At 46.4% G+C, this 23,182-nt stretch overlaps 1 protein-coding gene across 11 annotated transcripts in view; it reads left to right on the top strand.

Moving 5' to 3' along the window:
* The window catches only part of PCBP3 (poly(rC) binding protein 3), a 96,187-nt gene that overhangs the window by 39,873 nt on the left and 33,132 nt on the right, over positions 1–23,182 (top strand). For 8 of the 11 annotated variants that reach the window (XM_064515459.1, XM_064515453.1, XM_026107411.2 and 5 more), the window contains exons 5-10: positions 14,225–14,296; positions 15,358–15,381; positions 16,434–16,466; positions 17,240–17,356; positions 18,155–18,286; positions 18,664–18,792. In XM_064515459.1, coding sequence (XP_064371529.1) covers positions 14,225–14,296; positions 15,358–15,381; positions 16,434–16,466; positions 17,240–17,356; positions 18,155–18,286; positions 18,664–18,792 — 507 coding nt within the window. Of the gene's footprint in view, positions 1–14,146; positions 14,297–15,357; positions 15,382–16,433; positions 16,467–17,239; positions 17,357–18,154; positions 18,287–18,663; positions 18,793–23,182 lie in introns of all 11 variants that reach the window. The other 3 variants (XM_064515454.1, XM_064515457.1, XM_064515455.1) reach the window with 1 other exon arrangement.

Genomic DNA, 23,182 nt, shown 5'->3' with positions numbered 1-23,182 from the left:
CTGCCCATGTCGTATGTTAAAGAGTGGCTTGCAGAAACAGAGAGGCCAAGGGGTTGTTGTGGCATTGAGGCTACCTGCCTGACCATCAACAGTGACTGGCTGCATGGTCTGCCTGCTTGGTTGCAATGGCCAGGGCAGCTAGGCTGTGCCACAGCTTGATCGCCAACTGTGTCCTGGCAGACTGGGGCATGCGGAGCGTTAGTGGCAGCAGGGATTTCTGCACAAGTCCCCTGTATGGTCCCTCTCCAAGTCGCCAAACAACTTTAAACCACTGTAACTGAGAAGCATGTCCTGATTTTCTTTTGTATTTTTTTCTTCCCTCCCTTCCCCCTAAAATTGTTCTTTCTCTTCAGCCTTTCTTTCCTCTCACCTCTGAAAACTGTGTAGGTGACATGCTCTTGGAGGAGGCTGGATAGATCCAGTCCTCAGCCCAGGTCCCTGATCTCAGGGACCTAGGCACTTTCCTAGCTGAGTTTGTGGGTCTTGCCAATAATGGGTTAAAATCTCGTGGGTGATTTAGAGAGCAGTGAACTAGATTTTATTTTCTCCTCCTACCGGAGGAATGTCCATTCAGCTGATAATAATGGGAAACCTGATTTTACTGAGCGAGGGATAGAAAATAATCTCATGTCTCTGTTTCATTCAGACCCTCCCCAGCCCATCAAAAGGAGTTTTGCCCTTCCTGTGGTTCTCCCTGCTGGTCTTGACCTGGTGCCTCCTGTCTCCCCATATTCCCCTCTCCGCGTCTGTCTGTCCACCAGCTCCTGGACAGACCGCTCTAGGGCAGCCCACCCTCTGCAGGGCTCGTTCCTGTTTCCAGGGATTAGAGACAAAAAATGAGATGGGATGAGATGAAGCAGTAAAGATTGCTTTGCTCTCAGGATGAGAGGATTTGTGCGCTGCCCCCAGATCAGTAGATTGAAAACTGAGGGAGATTATTGGGATGATGCTGCCTATGGGATTAAAAGCAGGGCTGTCAATAGGCTCTGGTGGAGGGGGCTAAGGGGGGATCCCAGATGGGGAGGCTGTGGGACGCCTGCTTTGTGTGCAACTAAAAGCTGTGGGAAAATGGTCCTGGCTGCCTCTTTATCTGTTTCAAAGGTGAATGGCAGGGGGGAAGGGAGGGTGGTACATATTGGAAGGGGAATGCAAAGACCTTTCATTTGGGGGAATCCATGCAATGTAGATTTTTTCAAATGGACCTTCAGCTTGGCAGGATGGGCTGTGAGAAATGTGGATCTGGGAATCCGGACTGGCACTAGCCTTCCCTGCTGCCCAGCCAAGCCTTTGCTCTGTTGTTCATCTCCTTTGTCCTCCTGTAGCATCTGTAGTGTGAGAGGCTTGAAGCACACAGTGTAGCAAGCTGGAAATGTCTGGGTGGCTGAACACCACCTTCCTTGAGGGAGAGACTTGTGGCTGCCTACCTTCTCCAAGGGAGGCTCCAGCATGTCCACATTAGGCTGAGGGATAGTGCTTCTCGGAAATAGAGCCATCAAAGGAGGCAGAGATCTCATTGCAGTGTGCCGAGGAGAGTGAAGGCTGCAAAAGCAAGGCCACTCACAATACAGCTACTGTCTGGCCCCACGCCATGCTCCAAGCAGGCAGACACAGGAGCATCAGCCATCTCCAAGGCTGCTCTGTCAGAAGATTCGAAGTGACATCTTCTGCTTTGAAAGCGTGAACTCAGCTCTCTAGGATGCCGGGAATGGTGTGCAGCCTGGCAGGTGGAGGTGGGGAGAGGGAGAAGGAGGGGAAGAGACCATGCCTCAGAGTCATGGATGGGAGGTTATAGTCAAGGACATGGTAGGCTGTGGCATGGGAATGGGATGAGCATGCCTGTTGCCCTCTGAATCCCTGTTGGGGGCTTTCTGTTTGGGGTAGTTCCTCCTCCTCAGACCTCAGAGGTGCTCTCTTCTAAGTTGTGCTGCTGTTTAATAGGATGCCAGGAGTGTACTCGATCTGTTTGCAGAAGCTGTGACTTCTCATTTCCAGGCTGCTGGAGGTCAAATAGCTCGTCCTCTAAGGCCTTCTCTTCTCCATATGGCCCAGCAGTGGCCTTTCCTGCTTTGTGAGCAGTTGTCACAGATCTGTGGCTGTGAGGTTCCTCTTTTAGGTGTCTTGGCCTTCCCCTGAAAAATTACATGTAAAAGATGGCATATAGCGGCTGTAGATGATGGCAATTTGATAATCCTTGCTTCTCAATCTCTGAGGGACAGTCCATCATATAGCTAATGTTGGCTGCCCTAGCATCCTTTGGTTTGAGTGAGAAGCAGGTCCTTCAGAGCTGGTGTACATCCCTGGCAAAGTAGCTCCCTATGGTGTCTGTGCCTGGCAGTGCTTTCAGGCAGTAGGATCACTGGTGAACATGCATGTTGAACCAAAGCGAAGTGTCTGAATAGTGCTGCTGGGAATATATACTTTTTATTAGCTTCACACTGAATATAACCATTAAATATACTGTTTTAGGCCAGTTTCTGCTTGGTGGTGCATAGGCATGAGGCAGCTCTTTCTCCTCAGCAGTATTTATTGTACTGCTTTATTATTACCCTGTGCTAGGCCCAGGAGAGTGTGAAGTCTCTATAAGATGTGCGTGACCATGTGCAGGCCTTCCAGCATGGGTGATGTGGACCAAATCCAAATGGAGGGGATGAACATGGCTTGACAGTGGGGTTGGCAACATGTGAGGAGGTACAGATGAATAGGGAGCTCTTCCAGAGCTGAGCTATGGCTTCCTGCAAGAAACAGGCTTAAGATGCAGCAGTGTGCACCTCCGCTGGGTTGAGAGCCAGGAAGCGCACCTCTGCAAGATGCTGCCCGTTTGTGGTGTCTCATGGTGTGAGATGGTGTCTCTTGGCTCCAGTTCCTTAGTCTTTGACTGGAGAAAGAAGGCTAAATCTGATGTATACCCTGAAGCATGACTAACCCTAGGCGTAGCCTAATGTCAAGGCTACGCATGTTGGTGTCCTTCAGAGAGGAGCTTTGTTTGCAAATAAATAACCATTTGTAAGATTTAAACAAATATGACTGGAGAATAACATTGTCACTGACAGCATGTGGGTGACCCTTCTGATAGCAAGCTGTTTTCGAGCATCTGACCTGGATCATCTTTGCTGCAGTTTAAGCCCCTGATTCAAGACCATTGCCCAAAACCTTAGTTCCTCCAGCCTTCCCTCATGGGTTGTGTTTCCTGGCCCTTGGGAAATTTGGTTTGTTCCCCTCTGGTTTGTTGTATTTAGTCTGCATCTTCCATGAAGAAACACCTCTTCATTTTTGTTTTTCTTTTGTAGGTCCTGAACTTTCATGTTGAGTTGGTGTAACCCCCACCTCCCCCCAGCCCTTTTGAGGTGAATGGAGAACTCTCGTTCTGTTTCTGTGCACTTAATTGCAGGCAACCTAGCTCAGTTCTCTTCTTTGCTGAGCTGCATCTTATTTTCTCCCTTTTGTCAGCTCCTTTGGGCTCCTTACTCTGTTCTGCAGTATATTGACTTCCCTCTCCCGGGTTTTCAGCTGGCAGGTTAACAGGAGGATCACTAATAGATGTCTTTGGAGTGCCAGTTTTCCAGCCACCTTCCCACAGTTCCATCTACACCAGGCTTCTCTGCCTCAGTTAGGACAATGTCACATAGGACAGTACTAATGGTCTCACTACTACACTACCAACTAGGGCCTTTCCTCTCTGCAAGGGCTCATCTCAGGGGACATGTTTATTACTGTTTCTCGCTGAAATGCCAGATGACTACCCTGACTCCCTTCATCTAAAATGAGTTTTTCCATTCTCCAGTGGCTCAGCCCAGCTGCTGTCTGTGGCATAGTCAGTAGTGTTTTCCCAGATCCCTTGACATGTTAAAGGGTGCAAGCATGAAGCATGGCAGTGAATCAGTTTAATCCAAGACTCAGCAGTGCACGGTGGTGCCATTGAGCTAATTAAAGCTTTGAGAGGGTTTCGGTCACTCAGATGGTGCTGCAGAATCCGCCTTGCTGCACAGTACCATGCCCTGTAGCAGGATTCAAGCATGGCTGCACAATGCAGTGCTTGCAGCTCTGCCTACTTGAGATGTCCAGGGTACGTATAGTGAGTGGAGACCAAACAAATGTTTGGTCCTAGCTGATTGTCCATCAGCAGCTCTTCTTCCCAGTGCTCAGATAGGGCCCTTGCCACACAGTCTGTACTGAAAGTTGGTTCAGGAATGGAGGGACAGGCATATTATTTCAGGAAAATCTTTAATGGATTGGTTTTATGTATTCTTTAATCTGCTGGCAGAACAAAAAACCCTGATTAAGGAGATGGAGTTGCTTTTCTTGTCCTAGGAAATTTTATTTCTCAGTGAATGGGCTCTTGAGTCTACCTGGCACTTGCTAAAGGCTCAGACATCTGCAAATCTGAGGATGCTCTTGATGACTGAACAATAATAGTCCCAACAGAGTAGTGCAAACAGCATTGGCTCTCAGTTTTGTTGGCTAAACACATAATGGGTTGAAATCTCTGAAGTACTTAAGCAGTTTAACATTCACTGAAAGTATTATTTATATTGGCAAATTGTTCCAAAATTAAATAATATGGTGAATTGGAAGTGGCTGAATTAAACTGCATTGGCCTCCCACTTACCCCAACCCCAAGTAGACAACCTTCCAAAAATGGTTTTAATTCACAACAAAATGGAACAACTTAAATTCAGTGAAGATCCATTATTATTCCAAGCAGAGTTATCTAAGCTTGATAAGATGCTGCTTTAACAGGTTCAACTCACTGATTTTGCTCGTAGTTCCAGTGTTGTTGAGCACTGAAGCCGTCCCCATTAGGGAAGGTTTTCTAGGCTGTAGAGAGGCATGTAATCGTTTGGTCCCACTAAACTTGGTTTTGCTCACTGTTCTGTGTCTAACCTCTGTTTGCAACCCAGCAGTGGTTTATGTGAATGAATGGAAATTCTGTATCCTATAGATATATCCAGATACATTTAGGTAGGAGTGCCTGAGATATTCTGCCTAAAGCTGGTAATTAACGTGAGCCTCTGAGTTTTGTCTTCTACTGATGCATCAGGGAAAAAAGCAGGTACTATAATCATGCTGGCCTGTCATATCAAATGAAATTATTGTTCTCTCCTTGTTGTGTGCAAGACCTCTTCATCCTGCAGTGATCAGTAAGAAAAATTGTAGTTTCAATCACTAGCCTTTACATGAAAGATCGCTATAATGGCAATTGCAACAAAACCAGGTCTTTTTAGATGGGGCTTACCTTAGAGATCAAGGATATTAACACAATCTGACAAGAGGGCCCTAGTTCTGATTTCACTTGTTGCAGAAGCCCTCGAATCAATAGAACATGGGCAATACCCTGCAATGTGCACCATTAATGCCAGGACAATGCTGTTCTTCCAGCATTGTTCTCTGTGTTGTCTTCTAGACCAGACCATGAAATCACAACCCATATTCCCACCATATCTGATGCTGTCTTAGACAAACATGCATCAACTATGCCAGGGTTACACCTCTGCTGGAAACCGCTGCAGGTTTTCGTTAGCCTTTGAGGTGCATTCGTTGTGACGAATGACATGGCTCTCAGTGGATTAGTGGAGACTCTTACTGGACATTTCCCCATTCGGGGTGTCCAGTGGCTGGATCCAGGAGTCTGTGCTGCTCTTCAGTGCAGAGACTTGCTAACTTTTATTGCCTCATTGGTCAGGTCTGTATTGGAGGTATGTGATGCTGTGTTTCTGTTCCTTTTGGTTTATTGATCAGGCCAGAAATCACTTTGAAATACATGAAATCTTGAGTAAGACTTTGGTGTTCAGCCACCCAGTGATTTTAAAATTGCTATGGAAGGTTTGCAGTTTGTACAGACGTTTTCCTTTTCCTCCTCTTTCTCTAGAAAAGAAAAGAGAAAGCATTCAAGAGCTGAGCTCTGCTCCAAAAGCTAACTCAACAATCCCACTGAAAATACATATATTTAAAGTGGGTTCAGCAGAAGTGAATCAATCTACTATGCCGTACACCCACAGCAAGGTGCATAGCCTGTTGCTAGCTGAAAACAAATTCAAGTGACAGTTGGTTATTTAAACCAGCTTATGGACGTGCCGTATAAAAGAGGAAAACTGAGCGAGCATCAGGGAATCTCCCAAAGGAAAGCGCAGATTTAGCACAGCTTTCTTCTGAGTTCAGAGTGGAGATGTGCATTTGGTTTGGATGTAGCTGAGCCTATAGTGGTTTGACAGGGCTGGATCCATGGGCCACCATTCAGAGGTATCTGCATCAGCTGCTGCTAATATCTAGGTAAAAATATCTAGAGCAAATATCTCTCTGTGCAAGGCCATCCAGTGTAAAAAAACAACCCTGCTGTCAAGAGGGCAAGGGTGGGGAAGGATGGGAGGGATCAACAGGGCTGGGGAGAAAATTGTGCTGACTTAAACAGTGCTAGGAAATGATTATTTGTAAAACAGGAGACAAGCATTCCCAAAAGCTGCAGCTAAGAAAGTGGTTGGTGGGAGAAGCAGGAATTAATGGGCAACATGAAGAAAGGAGGCAGCAACCAAGAAAGTAGGGTAGGCACTGATAGGAGTCAGAAGGGCTGCTGGCAGTTGTGGTTCTGGCTCTGAATTTGCAGTCCAAGGAGCTGGCAAAATGGAGAGGGTAAGGGAGGGAGCAGAGGGGTGCTCTCGGCAGACATTTTGCGAGCCCTGGCCCAGAGGAAGTCATGTTTGGAAACCCATGGTAGAAATTGGAGTAATTAGTTTTTGATCAATTGAGTGTACAGGTGAGTGGGGCTGAAAGTGCTCTGTGGTGTACATGAGCAAGGAGGAGGAGGCAGGTTGTAATTGCTCATCAGCAGCCAACGAGTGACATCCTAGGCCATAAGTGGTGACACATTGCCCGGAGGAGAGCAGGAAGATGTGAGCAGGTGACCAGGAATGAAGCCTCAGGAGATGCCTGCTGTGAGGGCAAGAGCAGGAAGATTTGTCTCCTGTGACACTTTGAAAAATCAGGCAGATGAGAAACAGGAATACCATTGACATATTGAGGCAGTGTGGAGATGTGCTGTTGGCAGCAGGGTTTTCTTTTTGGGTTAGAGGTCTCTAAAATTGTTCCATTGGAGTTGGAGACCAAGTGGAGGAAATGTGAGCCAAAATGGTTGCAGTTTGCCAAAATGAGCAGCAGCTGGAAATGCAGCTTTATTGTGAAATAGTATTTGGCATCATTCATGTAGATTTTGCCAGTGCTCTCTCCTTATAGCTTCAGACCTTCTGACAACTTAATTCTGTTGACGGCTGATGCTTTTCCACATGGAGTCTGTATTTAAGGCAATATTAGACTTCGTATTCTGCTGTAGCAATTTATCTTCTTGCTCCTTCCATCTCCAACCTGATCTGGCCAGACTGTATTGATGTCATAATCCTGAATTTGTTGCATTGCACTGGTTCCCAGCAGTGCAAAAAAACCACAATGCTGAAAATCACCAGATTAGGTCTTAATGGCAGGATCAAGCTACGGGGAGATGCGTGAGGAGAAAGCTCCTACTTAAACAAGCAAACAGGCAACTCTTCTCAGGAGAACAAACTGGAAAGTGTAAAATAAGGGAAAAGCAGGTGGTTTCCCTTCTGTGTGCTTTTCTGTGTATTTAGCACAGGGCTTTCAGTCTCTAAGGGTCAGAAAATGTTGGTCTGAATTTTGTGCAGGGAGTGTTGAGAAATCAGAGGTGTTTAAACATTTCTTCCCTCACAGAGAAAAATGTATTCTTGAGTTATGGACTTTCTGGCCAAGATATTAATCCCCAGCAGGAAACTAAGCCAACCACATTAGAAATCTGGGCCTTGCTGTTACATATCATGGTGTGCTGAAGGACACTGAAGTTTTGCAGTTGTCTTTAATGTCTGGATTTCTGGTGGTGGGACTCCTAAAGCACCAAAGAGCCCATGAAACATATTGGATGTTTTTAATGGTGATAGTGCCTTTAAGCAACTGATAAGATGATCCTAGGCAGGATCCCAGGGCCAGGCGCCCCAGACAGGCTGCACAGCCTCCCTCTGGAGAAGGGAGACTAGATAAAGCCTAGGAGCTTTGCATGCAAAAAGTCTTGCAAAAGTACTAACCATGGGTTATGCTTAGTGCATGTGTAGTCAACATGGTTTCCCTTTACACTTTCAGTTCAGGGAAGCCTCATGACTGTACTTGCTAGTTTCTCCTTGCCCAACGCTGATGCCAGATGCATGTTCTTACAAACCTTCGAGGCTTTACAAAAACTGGAAATTATATACACTGATTGTAAAGCCTCTGGTATCTAGCAGGGTCTCAGGCCTTTCATCGTTTCATCAGCACCAGATCAGCAGACCTACAGCAAGGATTGGATCTACAAGATTCTTTGGTAAAAGGGGCTCAAGGGTGTTGTGGTTTCAGTGCAATCTTGGGTTGACAAAACCTGTCAAAAAAGTGTAATTTGTTTTGAAGGCTGGGTAATGGGTGATGTGGGCTACAAAGACATTCTTCCTTGAGTTTGATTTGGCAGTGCCCGTAAATTTCCATCCCAACTTTTCAGAGAGAGGAGCAAGTCGTGCTTGTGGAATGTTTTTGCAACAAGTTGTCCTCTCTGTTTGTTTTCAGACAGCTTGAACAAAACATTTCCATCCCCCAAAATAAATATCTAGTTAAATCCATAAAATTTGGGCTACATGATACAGATGAGAACATTCCGTGATGAAATCTGCAACAGAAAATCTACCATGTGTCCAGCTTCTGGCATGAATGTATCTCCCAGATGCAACAGGGTGACTTAGTGAAGATAACCCAAACAAATTTTCTGCCTGTCTTGTATTTTTCTTGCTTTGCTTTGAAGAAGGGTTTGAGGACAGACTTGAAAAATGATATCAGCTTAGGGCAAGGGTAATTTTACTTTACTGTGGCTTTCACAGATCTCCAGGAATGAAATAAAAAACACCTCCTTGGCACAAGAAGAAAATACAGGAAGGAAAACACCGGCTAATCACCTGTGCCAATGCATGGCATGAAGAGAGGAGTTAGTGCTGGGAAGCATGTGCCCTCGCTGGACCAGTGACCCCAGCCCTGAAAGGATGAGAGGAGAGACCCTCACTCTGGATTTAGGGTCTGCAGGAAGTAGCAATGCTAGTGCCAAAGCAAAGGGAACAGCTTTATGATGAACCTTATTTAGGGGAGGAGAGCCTGAGCCAGCTCCTCTAAAATGCACGCTGATGTTTGTGTCCCAGGAGAGGAGGCAGTTGTCACTGGGGAGCTGATCCCAGGTGTGCCCACTGGTATCAGCAGCAGATGCCTTGGCTCCCCACTGAACATTTGTAGAGTGGGTGCATGCAACATTTGTTATAGCTGCACCGCAGGACTCGCTCACACGTGGCTAACGTGCCAAGGGCGTGGAAGTGGATGCACTGAAGGAAGAGGGCTGGCATGGCAAAAGAGGGTGGTAGGGGTGTTTCTGCTTGATGCAGGCTTTGTTTCCTGCTTTTGCATGAGGCAGAAGACAGAGAAGGCACCTGCACCCATGGCATAGCATGACTTCAGGGATAGAGAGGCACAGACTGCAGGACAGCCAGGAAGAGCCTTTTTTCTCAACTTTGCAGGGGGAGAAAGAGTTAAAATTCATTCTGTGAAGAACTGGGAATCACAGGCTAATTCAGGTGGGCAAGGACTTCTTGAGATCTCTAGTCCAACCTCCTGCTCACATAGGACTGGCTTTGAACTTTGAATTTGAGACAAAGATACAAAGCATTTAGGAGGTAAAAGAGCCATTTGATATTTTTTTCAAAATCTCTTCAGTGACTGGAGGCAAATGAGATGGCATTTTAGTGAAAAGCAAAATACTCTGAACTAGTATATAGCTGTGTAGGCATTTGGATGCTGTTCCAGGGAGGCATTTCCCAGGCAAATGTGTCACAAGCTCAGCTGCTGTAATGACAGGAGCTAGCTCTCCTTTTGAGGCAGCCTGCTGCTGTCTGCACTCTGATACCACACAAATGCATGCACTCAACACTGTCAGCAACCACACAGCCAGACAGTGCCCCGAGGACCCTGGGGGACCCAGGGTCTGCTGGGGCTCAGCTGAACGTGCCCCACAAAGCTGCTTGTTGCCCCCCATTTGCTAGGGGCTGTGGGGTACAGGATCCTAATGGGTGTCTTTCAAGCTCTCATATGGAAACCCAGCTGGATAATATAGTCCAGCCCAGAGCTCAGTTTCCTTCTCCTCTATTCTGCTGCACACACCTTCTCCCATGAGTGGTCAGTATGGGAAATAACTGTGAAGACAGTCATAGTCTTTTACTAATTTAATACATAATATTCAGCATTCTTTTAATAAGAAGGTTTTATCTTATCTTCAGGAGCATCTCAGTATTTCTGGGGTGTTAGCAAGCCTAAAACTAAGAGCACTAACTTAACTGATCAATCTAGCCTACACAAAACTGATGTAGAGAAAAAGCAATGTATGGGGGGGAGAGTCCTTCCATTGTTCTCATTTTCCATTTTCTCTCTTCTTTTCCTTCTGTTATGTCACTTGTGATTGAGCTGCCTTTTCAGACACAGGAAATTCCTAAAAGATTAAGAAAATTTCCCAGAATTTAATATTTTTTTTAATCTCAAAGCCGAGGGAGAGAGAGAATGGGAGCATTCTGAATATTCGCGATCTCTCTGAGAATTCTCCCAAAAGACAACTGGAGTTAAAAAGCCTGTTTTTTCTGCAATAGAGTCATTGCTTGTAAAATATTCCCCAGCTGTTTTGGGCCAGATTAGGGTCAAGCACTGCATTCTCTACCCTATAGAGCATCCCTTGCTGCAATAAAGACCTGTTCCAAAGATCAATAAAGGCTGTTCCCTGATATGGTCATGCTTGGGAAGATGTTGCTCTGGTCCTCCGTATGTGTTTCCCCTGGCATTACATTGGCAGAACCATGCTTCTACTCAGATCTTCTGTCTCCTAATGCAGTATCTTTGACTTCAGTGGGGCTGTACCTGCTTTGTACTGGGATGGAACTGGGCCCCTTATCTATTTTTTCCATTGGACTGGACATAATGGTATCTCCAGGGCTTTCAAGTAGAAAGACAAAGAAGCAATTTCAAAGCTCCTTTGAAATAAGCAGAATATGATGACCCTGTGAAGAGGAAGAGCGCTAGATGGGTCTCTCTTCAGGCAGGAAATGCTCTGAAATGCTTAAAATGGTGTTTTGGGGAGAATTGTTCTTTGTTCATGAAGAATTAACTATGTGGGGGAAGGCACATATATAGAGTAAATGCCTCTGCCCTATTGTTCCCATCATTTTCATTGAGTTTATGAACTCCCGTATAAAAGACATACCTTTCACCAGTATGATTAAGAAAAGGCCAATGTAGCTTTCCTGCTCACTGGAGCATGAAGCGTGTTTAATTTAATAATGCTGATAAATCTTAAAGCCAGGAGCATTTGGCTAACACATGACCCACTTTTTCAATCAATTGGAAACATTTACATAACGGCCTGATTCAGAGTTCATCATGTGAGGGATGTGGAGCAAAGGATGATAGAAATTGCAGTGGTAAGTGATTACACTATAGTACATTTGGTGAAAGCAAAATGGCAAATCTGGCCAGTTCTTAGAAGGCAAGTTGTAACCCATCTATTTGGGACTACTAGTTCTTGCGCTGAGCAAAGGAGGAAGCACTGTGGCTGTCCCATTGCTGCGGAGAGCAGGGAGGTGTCTCTGTTTTTATAACACTTCTGCCACCCAGCTGAGTTTTGGGGTCCTCTGCCCTGTTGGAAAAAAACCAAATTATTCCTGGATCCCACCCTTACCTGCCTCTCTGCTCCTAGCTGTTGGGCTGACACCCTGGGTCATTACTGCCTAGGCCATGGTCATCAGGCAACTTGCACAGGGCATAACGAGCATGGCAGGATGGCCCTGCAATTACTGCCTCCGGAAGCCAAGACAGTCTCTGCGTTGGCAATATGCCTTATTTGTGGACAGCCTCTACCTTCTGTTTGTGTTATCAGTCAGAGAGATGTGTACCAGCCAGGAAAGAGAGCCGTGCATCTGTACTGACGTGCATTGGGCTTGTGGGTAGCTGTAGTGGAGTTATGACAGTGTTTTCCCTTGTGGCAGGGCTAGATTGCTCCTTGCGCGGGACATACCTGCGGAAGGGCCATGCTGCACTGGGGCATGGGGTAGGGCTGTGCTTCGCAGGGGATATCTCTTTGATACTGGCACTATCTCCTGCTACATCACTTCAGCTTCACATAGAGCAAATAGCAGTGCTGATCTTCATGAATCAGCCCAGAAATTTCTGCCTTTCCCACTGCATTTGTCCTTTTTTCTGGTTGTCTCCCATACATGGGAGTCAGCCTGGGGCTGACTAATACAACCAGTTATTTACCTTTATTGTTTTCCTGCAATGAACTCAGTCTTGAAACTGAAAGTTTCTGATCTTGCATTTTGTACTATTGCATTTCATCCCATTTCCATTACTCTGGTCCCCAAGGTCATCAGCTTGTTCCTCTGTGATATTCTCCTTCTCCCCACCCTTACTAATATCTTAACAATACCTTAGCCTGGTATCTTCAGCACGTTTCTTTTCTTGTGAGGATACTGCAAATGAAAAAAACTTAAAAATCAGTGGCCTTCAGACTGGCTTTTAGAAGCAGGTTACAAGAAGCCTCTTTACCAGTGAATTGTTCTCCTGTTAGCTCAATGGGAATATCATCTCCCTGCTAACCACATGGTCTGTATCCACTTTGGTTTTTTTGCAAGAATCTACTGGAGGAGGAAGCTTTATATCAACCCCACCTTCCAGCCATGCTTTGCGTATTGCTGACTATTTATACATCCCATATGCCTCTTTGCATTAAGGTAATACTTGAGCACTGGTTTAGCTCCCAAAGCAGCTCTCCTGAGCTTCTTCTTCTTCTTCTTTTTTTTTTTAGGCCACATAAGTCCCCATTTGAGCAAAGGAAAATGCCAGATGCCGTCACCTAAATGTGATGAAAAAGCTCCTATCAGTAATATACTGAGGGATTAAGTAACATGGAACAGACTGCTGCAAATCTCAAGGCTTTGCGCATAGGAGGATCGTGGCACCTTTCCGAGACAGGACCACATACACAGTATCCTCATGCAGTAGGCTGCAGAGACATTTCATATATGTGGTCCTTGTGCAGGTATTAAGTAAGGTGTCAGGGCATCTGTTGCTTTGCTATGATTTTCCTCCTGCCTCCAAAATACCAGTGATATTTTTCCCTATAGAGGTCGGAGGAGGAAAGAGCGGGAATGGAAAAGACAACACCTGGAAAAATTTACAGATGTTTCATTAAATAGCATGCAAAACATATGTGGTTGAAAATGGCACCTATTCCTCAGACACAGTGCCCTAGCTGGGGCACTTAAAAATCTGGATGGAAACACAGCAGTGTAGTAATCAGGGCACCAGCTTGGTCCTTCCTGCTCCTTGCTCTTTGGGTCTGGTATATGTTTCCCAGTTGCTGAAGAATCACCTTTTCCAAAACCCACCCGTCCAGGTTTTCTGAGTGCCCATTCACACTTGAAATTGTGAGTTTGGGTTTGCTAGATCTGTGTCCTGGGTCTTTAAAAGTCATAATTCAGCAGCCAGTCTTTGGCCAAGCTGCTCCCCTGACTCCCTGTTCCTGCTTCCATGCTCTCAGCTGTGACACAACTTCTTTTAGGTTCAGATGGATTTGGACTAGCTCTCTGGCTATTTCACTTCAGATGCTTGAATCCTTGTTCCTGCTTTGGCTTTTATGTAAAACTGGTGGCAAACCATGGCAGAGCTCTGTAGCATTTCTGGATTTGCACCTAGCATGATCCCTGCAGTAAATGGCCAGCCTGATTTGCACTGATGAATGCTCTCAGGCTGTAACATCTCCCCTGCAACTCCTCCCGCCGCTGCTTTCGCGTGCCTGCTGCTGCTCTGCAGGGTCCATCCCGCATCAAGAAAACTGCCTGTTTGGAGAGAAAACCTCTTGTGCTCATTTCACCCTCCCTGCTGTAGTGAGAGGGACAGCAAAGGGATGAAAGGTTGTTATTTTTCCACTAGGGCCAATATTTTCACGTCTGGGTCAGCAGGGAAAGGGATGGAAAAGCCACAAAGAAGGACTGGGGGAGCGTTCGTATAGGTGGTACCGAGCCTTTCTCCCTTTTTGTCCTCGCAGGTGATACTGTTCTGGTGCTGTGTCGTTCTGCGCCGGGGCTCCCCTCCCAGCTAACGCACGTCTCCCGTCCCTCGTTAGGAAATGGAGTCGAAGGTCTCTGAAGGCGGCCTGAACGTTACCCTCACCATCCGGCTGCTGATGCATGGCAAGGTAACGGGGGTCTGGCGCGTAGCTGCCTGCATTTCACCTGCCGCAGGCCACCCTGGGGAGGGTGTTTTGCTTGCAGGAGTCAAGGAGGCAGCAGCTTCTTCTTCTGCCTCCAGTTCAGCTGTGCCCAAGTCCTGCCAGCCTGCTCAGCATCTCTGAAGCCCCAGGCTGGGCCTGTTTGCAGAGAAGAAGATATAAGGCGCTATTTCCACATGCAGAAGGGTTGGGCCATGCTGGCCTTGGCTTTTTGCAGACAACTCCCCTCTCTCCCAGGCATCTGTGCTTCGCCCAACCCCATTCCTCCTGCTTCCTCACCACATCGTGGGCTGCTGTGGGCCTGAGGAGGCACCAGGACAGCCTGTGTGTGTGAGCTGCTGTCAAGTTGCTGTTCCCTCTGCCTACATGGCCTCTTGGCAAGTCACTTGGACTGCTCCAAAGCCACCTACTCAAAGGGCTTTGCATCCCCACAACCTCACGTACCTGCCAAGGTTCCAGCATCTGCCCAGGCAAGCATGTCAGCAGTCCCAGCCATAGGTTCCCACTGCCCAGGCAGGACCAAGAAACACCTGCATCAAGGTCCCGACACCCCTGTAGAGCTCAGCTGGGATCGGGCTGGTTGGACATACTTGCCTTGAGATCTCAGGACTGGACTCCTGCTTGGGAGTGGTGGTTTTCCACCATCCCAGGTGGAGGGGCACTATCCCCAGTCGGTATTTTGGGTACTTTTCTCCTCTGCAAAACAAGAACTGGGGAGAGGGGGACAAGGACAAACCCTTAGTGGGGCCTTTGTAGAAGGTTGCATCTCTCTCCCCCTTTCCAGCCACTGTTGCAGTATGCACTTTTCCTGCATTTGCTGCAGGAGCTGTGGCTGTGCTGAAAGTCTCCACAGCACAGTGACCTTCTCAGATACTTCCCTGTCCACCCTCCTGCTGTCCCTTAGCTAGGGACAGCACACACCAGTGACACTTACTGTGTGCACCAGGTCTCTATTTTCTAATGAGATTTGACTGGATTATCTTCACATCTTGTAATGTCATTTCCTTTGTGTCTGGCTTTTTTTCTAGGAAGTCGGGAGCATCATTGGAAAGGTAATGATGTCTTTAAATATGCATTTAGATGCTCCTTGAATTGCCTGCACTGTTTACTACCTGTATTCTGATAGATGCTAATTATCTTTTTCTGAGATGTGCCTTCAAATGTTCCCTGTGCATGATTTTATCTCTGCGTTTTCATGATGGAAATATTAGGAGACCAACAGAGATATCAAAGAGTATTTACCTTACAAAAAAAAAAAAAGAAAGAAAGAAAAACCCTTTTACCTAGTACCATTTTTAGTGGCTTCACTGTGGCTGTTAAGGCAGACGCTTATGATCACATTGCCCTGATAGGTTAATTACATACCTTCATTAAGAAAGATTAAGAAATGTTATGGGAAACAGTTTAAACTCCATGGCACTTGCCTCTAAATGCCACAGAACAGCATTTAGCTTGTGCAGAAAGCTTCACGGGAGGCTCTATTCCATGGTGCCATTGATACTTGCTGCGGTATTTTGGAAAATCCTGACTATGTAGAACTGATTTCCTAGTGTTTTTAAAAGGCAGGTTCATGGTGGCAAAGATTTGCCACAAGAACACCTTCTTTTTCATGCTTGTGCCTAATTTTTCCTTTAGCCTGTCAGACCTGGAAAGATTCATAGTTTTACCTGCTTTATATCTGGATATAAAGATACTAGATTGCTTCAGACACTAGATGAAAAACAGCCCTTCCAAAGCACCCTGATGTGTAAGCTTTTCTGAACATTTGGCATGTTTCTGAGGTTTTTCCATGCTGTTTTTCTCCTAATAGGAAATTTAGAAAGGAAGATTGAAGCTATAGTTGTGCATCGTTAGCTATTCTGTCTATACAGTATCTTAAATATATGGGAGCAGATCACAAAGAGATGGGTTGATACTGTCAGCTCTTGAGCCTACCTAGAAGATGCATCACATGGGAATGGAGGGCCAAGCATCAGAGAGCCGCCCAAATGTTTGGTTGTGTGCTGCCAAGTCTGAGAGAAAAGTTTGAACACATTCTGAAGGGTTGCTTTGAAGGTGAAACTTGACTTTTTATAATGGTATGTGTTTCTGTCTCTTATTTCAGAAAGGAGAGACTGTGAAAAAGATGCGTGAGGAGGTGAGCAACCTTGACTTGTAAAACAATTTCTAAGACAAGCAGAGAGGAGTTGGAAGGACCAGTGGGGCTGTCCTGTCTGGAGGAGGTGCAGCATGGGCAATTATTTGCCCCATAAAAGAACATGTAGTTACTCATGGGGTCAATCTTAATGTAAGGAAAAGAAAGCTGGCTGCACAGCAGTAGAATTTCAGCTGTCCCCAGAGCTCTTTCGTCCATTTTTCTGCTCTCCATGCTCTAGCGAACTTCTACTACATTTAACGGGAATTTTCCAGAGCCAAGAACTTGATATTAATGAAACAGTAAAATGAACCTACTTGCGAGATGTGTGAGTTTGTCCAAGACTGCTGTGTCTTTAGATACCAAAGGGTTATCATACCAGTAGGAAGCACTCTTTTTAAAAGCAGTGTTCCCACGATCCAATCTTGTCTTGATTTTGTGGTTTTGCACTGCAGTAAGAGAGATCCAAAGCAGATATTTGGAAATTCTTTCTGAGGGTTAGGATAAGGCAGCACTGGAATATACCTTTGGGGGCAGGCATGGGGTCTAAATTGCTGGGAGTTTTTAAGGTTAGATGGGATATCGTGAGACTGGCACTGGTGATGCCCACAGACCAAGGGAACAACCTGCTCCCAGGCCTCCTGGGGCTCTCTGAGCTTCTGCTTTTGTGCACTGAGCCCTCCCAGGCCTGGGCAGAATGAGACCCAATAAAATGACTGCACATCCCCAACAGTTGCTTGGCTGTGAATGTTTCAGAGCTGCCCTTTTCTTTCTAGAGTGGAGCAAGAATCAACATCTCCGAGGGGAACTGCCCAGAGCGAATTGTGACGATCACAGGCCCCACTGACGCCATCTTCAAGGCTTTCGCCATGATCGCTTACAAATTTGAGGAGGTGAGAAACGTGAGCCCTCTCCCCCAGGAGAGCAGAAGAAAAGGAGCAAAGGTCCGTGTCCAGCTGAGATGGCCCACTGGACTAGCAGAGTTAAAGTGTGCCTGCTGCAGTGGTCAGCCATGCAGACACACCTGGTTATATCCAGCCCTTCTGTGCCTTGCTGGACTAGGTTACAACCTTGCAAACAACCTAAGTGCAAAACCTTTTACTTGGTCCAGGCATCTCTAGCTAAGCAAGACCTGAGCTTCAGGGCACTGTCCCAGAGATCTTGCAGTTAATTTTAGGCAATCCAGAAAGACAGAGGGAAAACATTTGTAGGATCAACATAACTTAGTTCATCATCACAGTGATGGCTGGCTGTTTCCTGGCTGTAACATATTTGCACAAGGAACAACACATCAAAATGGCTGTGGATTTGCAGATGCTCTTTAAGTGCTTCTTGCAGCCCTTTAGATTTATAATTTCCTGTGAAAAAGCCAGAGATGTGCTGCAGCATTATCCTATGATGCTTGTGCATCAAGAAGTTTTAGTGGGACTGTGCCGGGGCAGAGAGGGCTCAAGAGACACTGTTGCAGTGACAGAAATGCTGTTTACCTCCTCCTCCTTGAGTTAACCCACTAACTCACTCAGTATCATGCTGGAGGAAGTCCCCAAAGAAGCCACCAAACAGGGCAATGCGGTCTGTAGAGCATCTACATGAGCAGCGATGGACAGAAAGCAGCCAGGGTTTGGGGACACCTCTTTAGTGGCTTGTGGTCAGATAAGAAGGACTGATTTGTTGTGTTCTTCTTTCTCCAGGACATAACCAACTCAATGAGCAACAGCACTGCTACCAGTAAACCTCCAGTGACTCTGAGACTGGTCGTGCCAGCTAGCCAGTGTGGCTCACTGATTGGCAAAGGAGGCTCCAAGATCAAGGAAATCAGGGAGGTAAATCAGACCTGTTTTATCTATTGCATGTAACCACAGCTCCTTAGATATGATCTGCAACCAAGGGGGAGCCCTGGGAAGGGGGATCTTCACCCAGCCAGCATCATGGGCCACATTGCTTCCCAGGACAGTCTTGCTGATGTAGGAGTAAGGACACAGTTTTCGTTCCTTGGGGCCTAGCACATAAGCACTCGGGCTCCTGTTTGTGCTGGCAGGCTGCTGTGTCTGACCTAGCACAGGGCAGCTGCAGCTTGCTGGAGGTGCGAAGTGCTGAAGCTGGAGCTAGCTGCAAGGAAAGGGAATGTTGGGCTTTTCCATTTTTGCAGCTGCCCTGGTTCAGATTTGAGATTTCTCCTCCTCTCTCTTTCTGTCTCCAGTCCACAGGTGCTCAGGTTCAAGTGGCGGGGGACATGCTGCCCAACTCCACAGAGCGGGCGGTGACAATCTCGGGGACACCCGACGCAATTATCCAGTGTGTCAAACAGATCTGTGTGGTGATGCTGGAGGTACAGTCTGTAACAAAGGGGGTAAAGTATATAGGAAACAATCACCTGCCACCACAACAGCACTGAAAGCTGTGGAGTGTGTGTCTGTTATTGTTCACCACTTGTTATCGGACCACTCTCATTTCCTGGTACCTTTATTTTAAAATCCACCCTGTGTGTTTCCCCTGCTGTGTTCATATATTATTTCTGGAGTCCTGAGCTGGAAATCTGCCTGGTAGGGTGCCCAAAAGGAGACTGTCTGTGTCATAGTGCTGGGTTAGCTTCAGGAGTGAGGGGTCTCAGAGGAGGCTACGCAGGTTCTAGCAACCTTAGCCTAGTGGTCTGAGCAGCATGGAGGATGCCGTAGGAAGAAGATAGAGATTGCATGAAGTCCTGTAAAATCCTAGGGTGTTGGCTTCTTCTAAACAGGGCTCCTGGTGCCCCACAAGGCTAGGGCTGATGTGACTGGGAGGAGACCAGCACCTCCTCTGTGTTCGAGGGAGCTGGAAGAGTAGCTGTAGTGCAGAGAGTACAGAAGGAGGAGAGCTGAGGGCATGAAAAGAAAACCCAGGCACTGCGTCCGAGGCTCCAGCGAGGTAGAGCAGGAAAATATGTTGAGAAAGGCTGGTGGAAAGCAGGGCCCGTGGGGACAATAGAGTGCATGGATGCGTGTCCAGGGTGCCGTTTTCCGGGAGAAACGCTGATGGGCAGAGCTTGAAGATCTCTGCAACAGAGACATGCTGCTGTATCAATGGCTTATGGCCAGGAACAACCCCAGCCACGTCCCCAAATACGTTTGTCACCTTGGAGAAGAGGAAGTCCGAGAGGAAACTACATGGGACGGTGGCAGCCACCCCTCAGTGCTGCCCAAAGGTGGATGGACAGCAAGTGAATCTGCTTTGCTGTGCAACCCATCCCACACATCACTGCCCCTTTCACGGCAGGTAGGAGCACATTTACTGCTGCAAGAGCTTCAAATAAGCAATCCAAGGCTTCATAAAGATGAAACAAAACCAAACACAAGCAACTTCTAGTTAACAGGGCATGGCCAAGAAGGAATTGCTATTTATGACATTATTAACCAGTGCTGGTAACGATGTTCACACTAATACACTATACTGCTAGAGAAGTGCAATTTAAGTTGTGCCGTTTGGATACAGGTGTGAATCCAGGTGATGCTGTGAACTGTAGTAGAGATGGGCAGAACTCCAGACCTGCCCGAAGGGATGCTTGCAGGTGTGTTATGAAAAGTCTGCAGTGCTTGCAGTTCTCACTGATCAAAACAGGAGTTGCTGGTTCTCTGTAATGCTCAGCAACAGAAAAGAAAAATAAAACCCATGAATTTTCTTGCAGTCTGAAATGTGGAGAGTCCCTCAACTTTAACAGTTCACAGAGATGCTCCTTATAATGTCTATGTCATAAGTTATCTTACCAGAAAAATTCTCACTCACCACCTTTAAGATGTAAAATACAATGAAAGAAAAAACAGATTTGTGAATATACAAGCTGTGCTTTGGTCATACAACTTTCCTACAGATTAATACTTAATATGAAGATTTGAATATGCTGATGTGTAGAAGTATGTATAGAAGCATAAAGAATTTTCCGTAAAATAATATAAACACATAATTTATACTGCCTACTATTATATATTAGCAAAAACTGAGCTGTTTCACTGATGGTTAGATTCAGAAGAATTTGCTCTGAAATCTGCCATTTAAGAGAAAACAGACACAGAGATAACTTTGGTGAGAAGATATAATACATCATGCAGATGTCAACACATGGACTACAACTTCTGCTGTGACTTATCCACGGGCTACAGCATCAAAGAGGAAAATGTCCTGGCAAACAAGCGGTGCTGCCCCAAGGCACTTTGCTAGAGGAGAAAGGGGTGTGAATATGTACAGCTCAGTGCCTGTGCTGTTGTTATCTGTCTGCTGATTCAAATAAGGAGTTTCCAATGTGCAGTATTAGAATAAGATCTCTAGAAATGTAGTTGTTACCGTCTGAGGGTTGTTTCCACCTTCTTGCAGGACCCGAATTACCCACTTGCCCTAGTGAATGGAGCATCCTCTAGAGCTCGGCACCCCGGCCAAAGCAATCACTGCTGCTTGAACTGGCACCTTGGGGCACAGGGGATCTTGGCTGTGGTGACAGCACTTTGCAGTGCTCATTACACAGCAAGGCATGTGCCAGCTTGGATAGTCAGAAACCAAACCAAGCAGTAAAAACAAAGTTTTCCAGCACCTTGGGGGTCTCTATAGGGAATTTTGAGGAAGCCTCAAGTCTAGACTATGAGCATCAGTTTACAGAGAGGAAAGGCAAGGGAAGGAGCTGAGGTCAAGGAAGTGCTTCAGGGTGCTGTGCGTTGGCAAGGGAATTCTCGTATCCAGGGATGTCCTTTTCTCCACTAAATAACAATTTCCCATGTGTCCTCCTGTCTAGAAACACTGTTCACCTGGTGTGGGTGTTGCTTGCGCGTGGTGGCCCGTGCTCCGTCGGGTGCTTTCTAACGCTCTTTTTGCTGCTGTTTCAGGAAAGCTGTTCTAATGTTCTCTCTCCCTCTCCTTGTCCCTTTTCCTAGTCCCCACCAAAAGGTGCCACCATTCCCTACCGCCCAAAGCCCGCCTCCACCCCTGTCATTTTTGCAGGTGGTCAGGTAAGAGCCGACCCGCTTGCAGCCTCCACTGCCAACCTCAGCCTTTTACTGCAGCACCAGCCGCTGCCCGTTAGTGCACTCAGGTTTCTTGCCTTCTGACTTGCATGGTATCATCCCATCCATTTTGTGCCACGACAGATGGACTGAAAGCTCTTTGCAGAACAGCTGGGAGTTTGCAACCCCAGACACCCAGCTTAGCTCCTCTGCTTGTTGCTGGAGAGTAAGAAAAGGGCTGGCCTGGGGAAAGAGGCGTCAACTCCACTGTGATCTCATGCATTTGTATGCCTTGTAGGAAATGGCTGGAGATAGCACACAGGTTTTAATGTGGCCTGTTGTTTCAGGAGACTGTGTGCTTTATGTACTAATCTTGCATGTATTCACACCCCTGTGAGTACTGGTTATAAATTTTTATTTAGCTTGGTTTTGCTTTATCATATCCAAATTCAGTACTTGCTAACCTGCATGAAAGTGGAAAAAAAAAAAAAAAAACCCTCATACAAGGAGAGGTCATGAACATGCTCCTGCAGTGGCTGCCAATGTTTTTTATTTTCTGGCATCTCTCCTTTGCATAGTTGTAACTGGACAGAGATAGGAAGGGCTCCTCCCAGCCTTTCCAGGATGGTGCTGAGTGCCTCTGTTCCTGGCAGTGTCCATGAAAAGGTTGTTCCCTGTCACTGGTGCTCAGCCCAGCTCAGTGGTGCTTCCTAGGGAACTCCAACAACCATCTTCAGGCTAACCTCCACTGCAAAGACTGGCCTCATCTGTGTCTGTGGGAGAGCTTGCATTACATTGCCTTCAGTGGCACTATGCGGCAGGTAAACCTGACTAAAAATGAGGCTTGCAGTTATGATGCAGTATTTCTAATAACCCTTGGGAGGTGAGAACACATTTCTGTGTACAGAATAGCCATCAGCTTCCATGGCACATGCATGCAACACAGGCCAGAGGTTTGCACATGGCGTGTGCTCCCGGTTGATAACACTTCTTTCAGTTAAGATAATTAATAGATGATTTGCTTAAGACATGCATCAGGAACAAGTTTAAAGCTTTTAGCTGAAAAGCAATGTCACGTTAGCCTGTGACCTCACCTGTGTCGCTGCGATCTCCGCTAATGCAAGCCAGGAATGCCTTCTGAACCTGGGTGGCCATCCCTGGTCTGGGAGAGGCCTGAGGGAGAGAGGTCCTGAGGTCAATACCCCAAAACTGCACTCTCTTAATGAGAGAAAAGTATAAACCAAATTTGAGATGGCTGATTTGTGAAACAAATGCACATTAACAGTTGGCAGCTTTTAAAAGGAGGACTTTAATCGTTCTTTTTTTCTATCTAATCTAATTGCCTCTTCTTGTAATCAAAGCTATGTCCATAGATGCTCCAAGTGCTGTAGTGCATGAGCATCTAATCAGGCGGGTACTTTCACATGAGCTCCAACAGACATGTAGAGCCAGATCTTGGAGACAACTGGAGACCAGCTAGAGACACACAGTCAGATTTTCAGGAGAAACAAGCGCCAGCATGTTCATTGACTTCAAGTCAAGTCCCGAGCTCCTGGTGCATCTGACTCCAGTTGTTTCTGTCTGGGTCAAGAAGCCCCTAAATTGCTCCCTCTGCTCCACACCCAAGAGCTCTCTGAACACAGGCATTGGCAGCCAGCATTTTCCTTTGCCTTAGCTATGCCTCCAACTAATGCCTTCCAGAGTAACACTGTATGACTTATTTTGTTTCTCCCAAACCATAATAAATAGCAGAAG

The sequence above is a fragment of the Dromaius novaehollandiae genome, chromosome 7 (assembly GCF_036370855.1).
Source record: "Dromaius novaehollandiae isolate bDroNov1 chromosome 7, bDroNov1.hap1, whole genome shotgun sequence".
In the NCBI taxonomy this organism is placed as follows: Eukaryota; Metazoa; Chordata; class Aves; order Casuariiformes; family Dromaiidae; genus Dromaius; species Dromaius novaehollandiae.
This window is presented reverse-complemented; position numbering and strand designations above follow the sequence as displayed.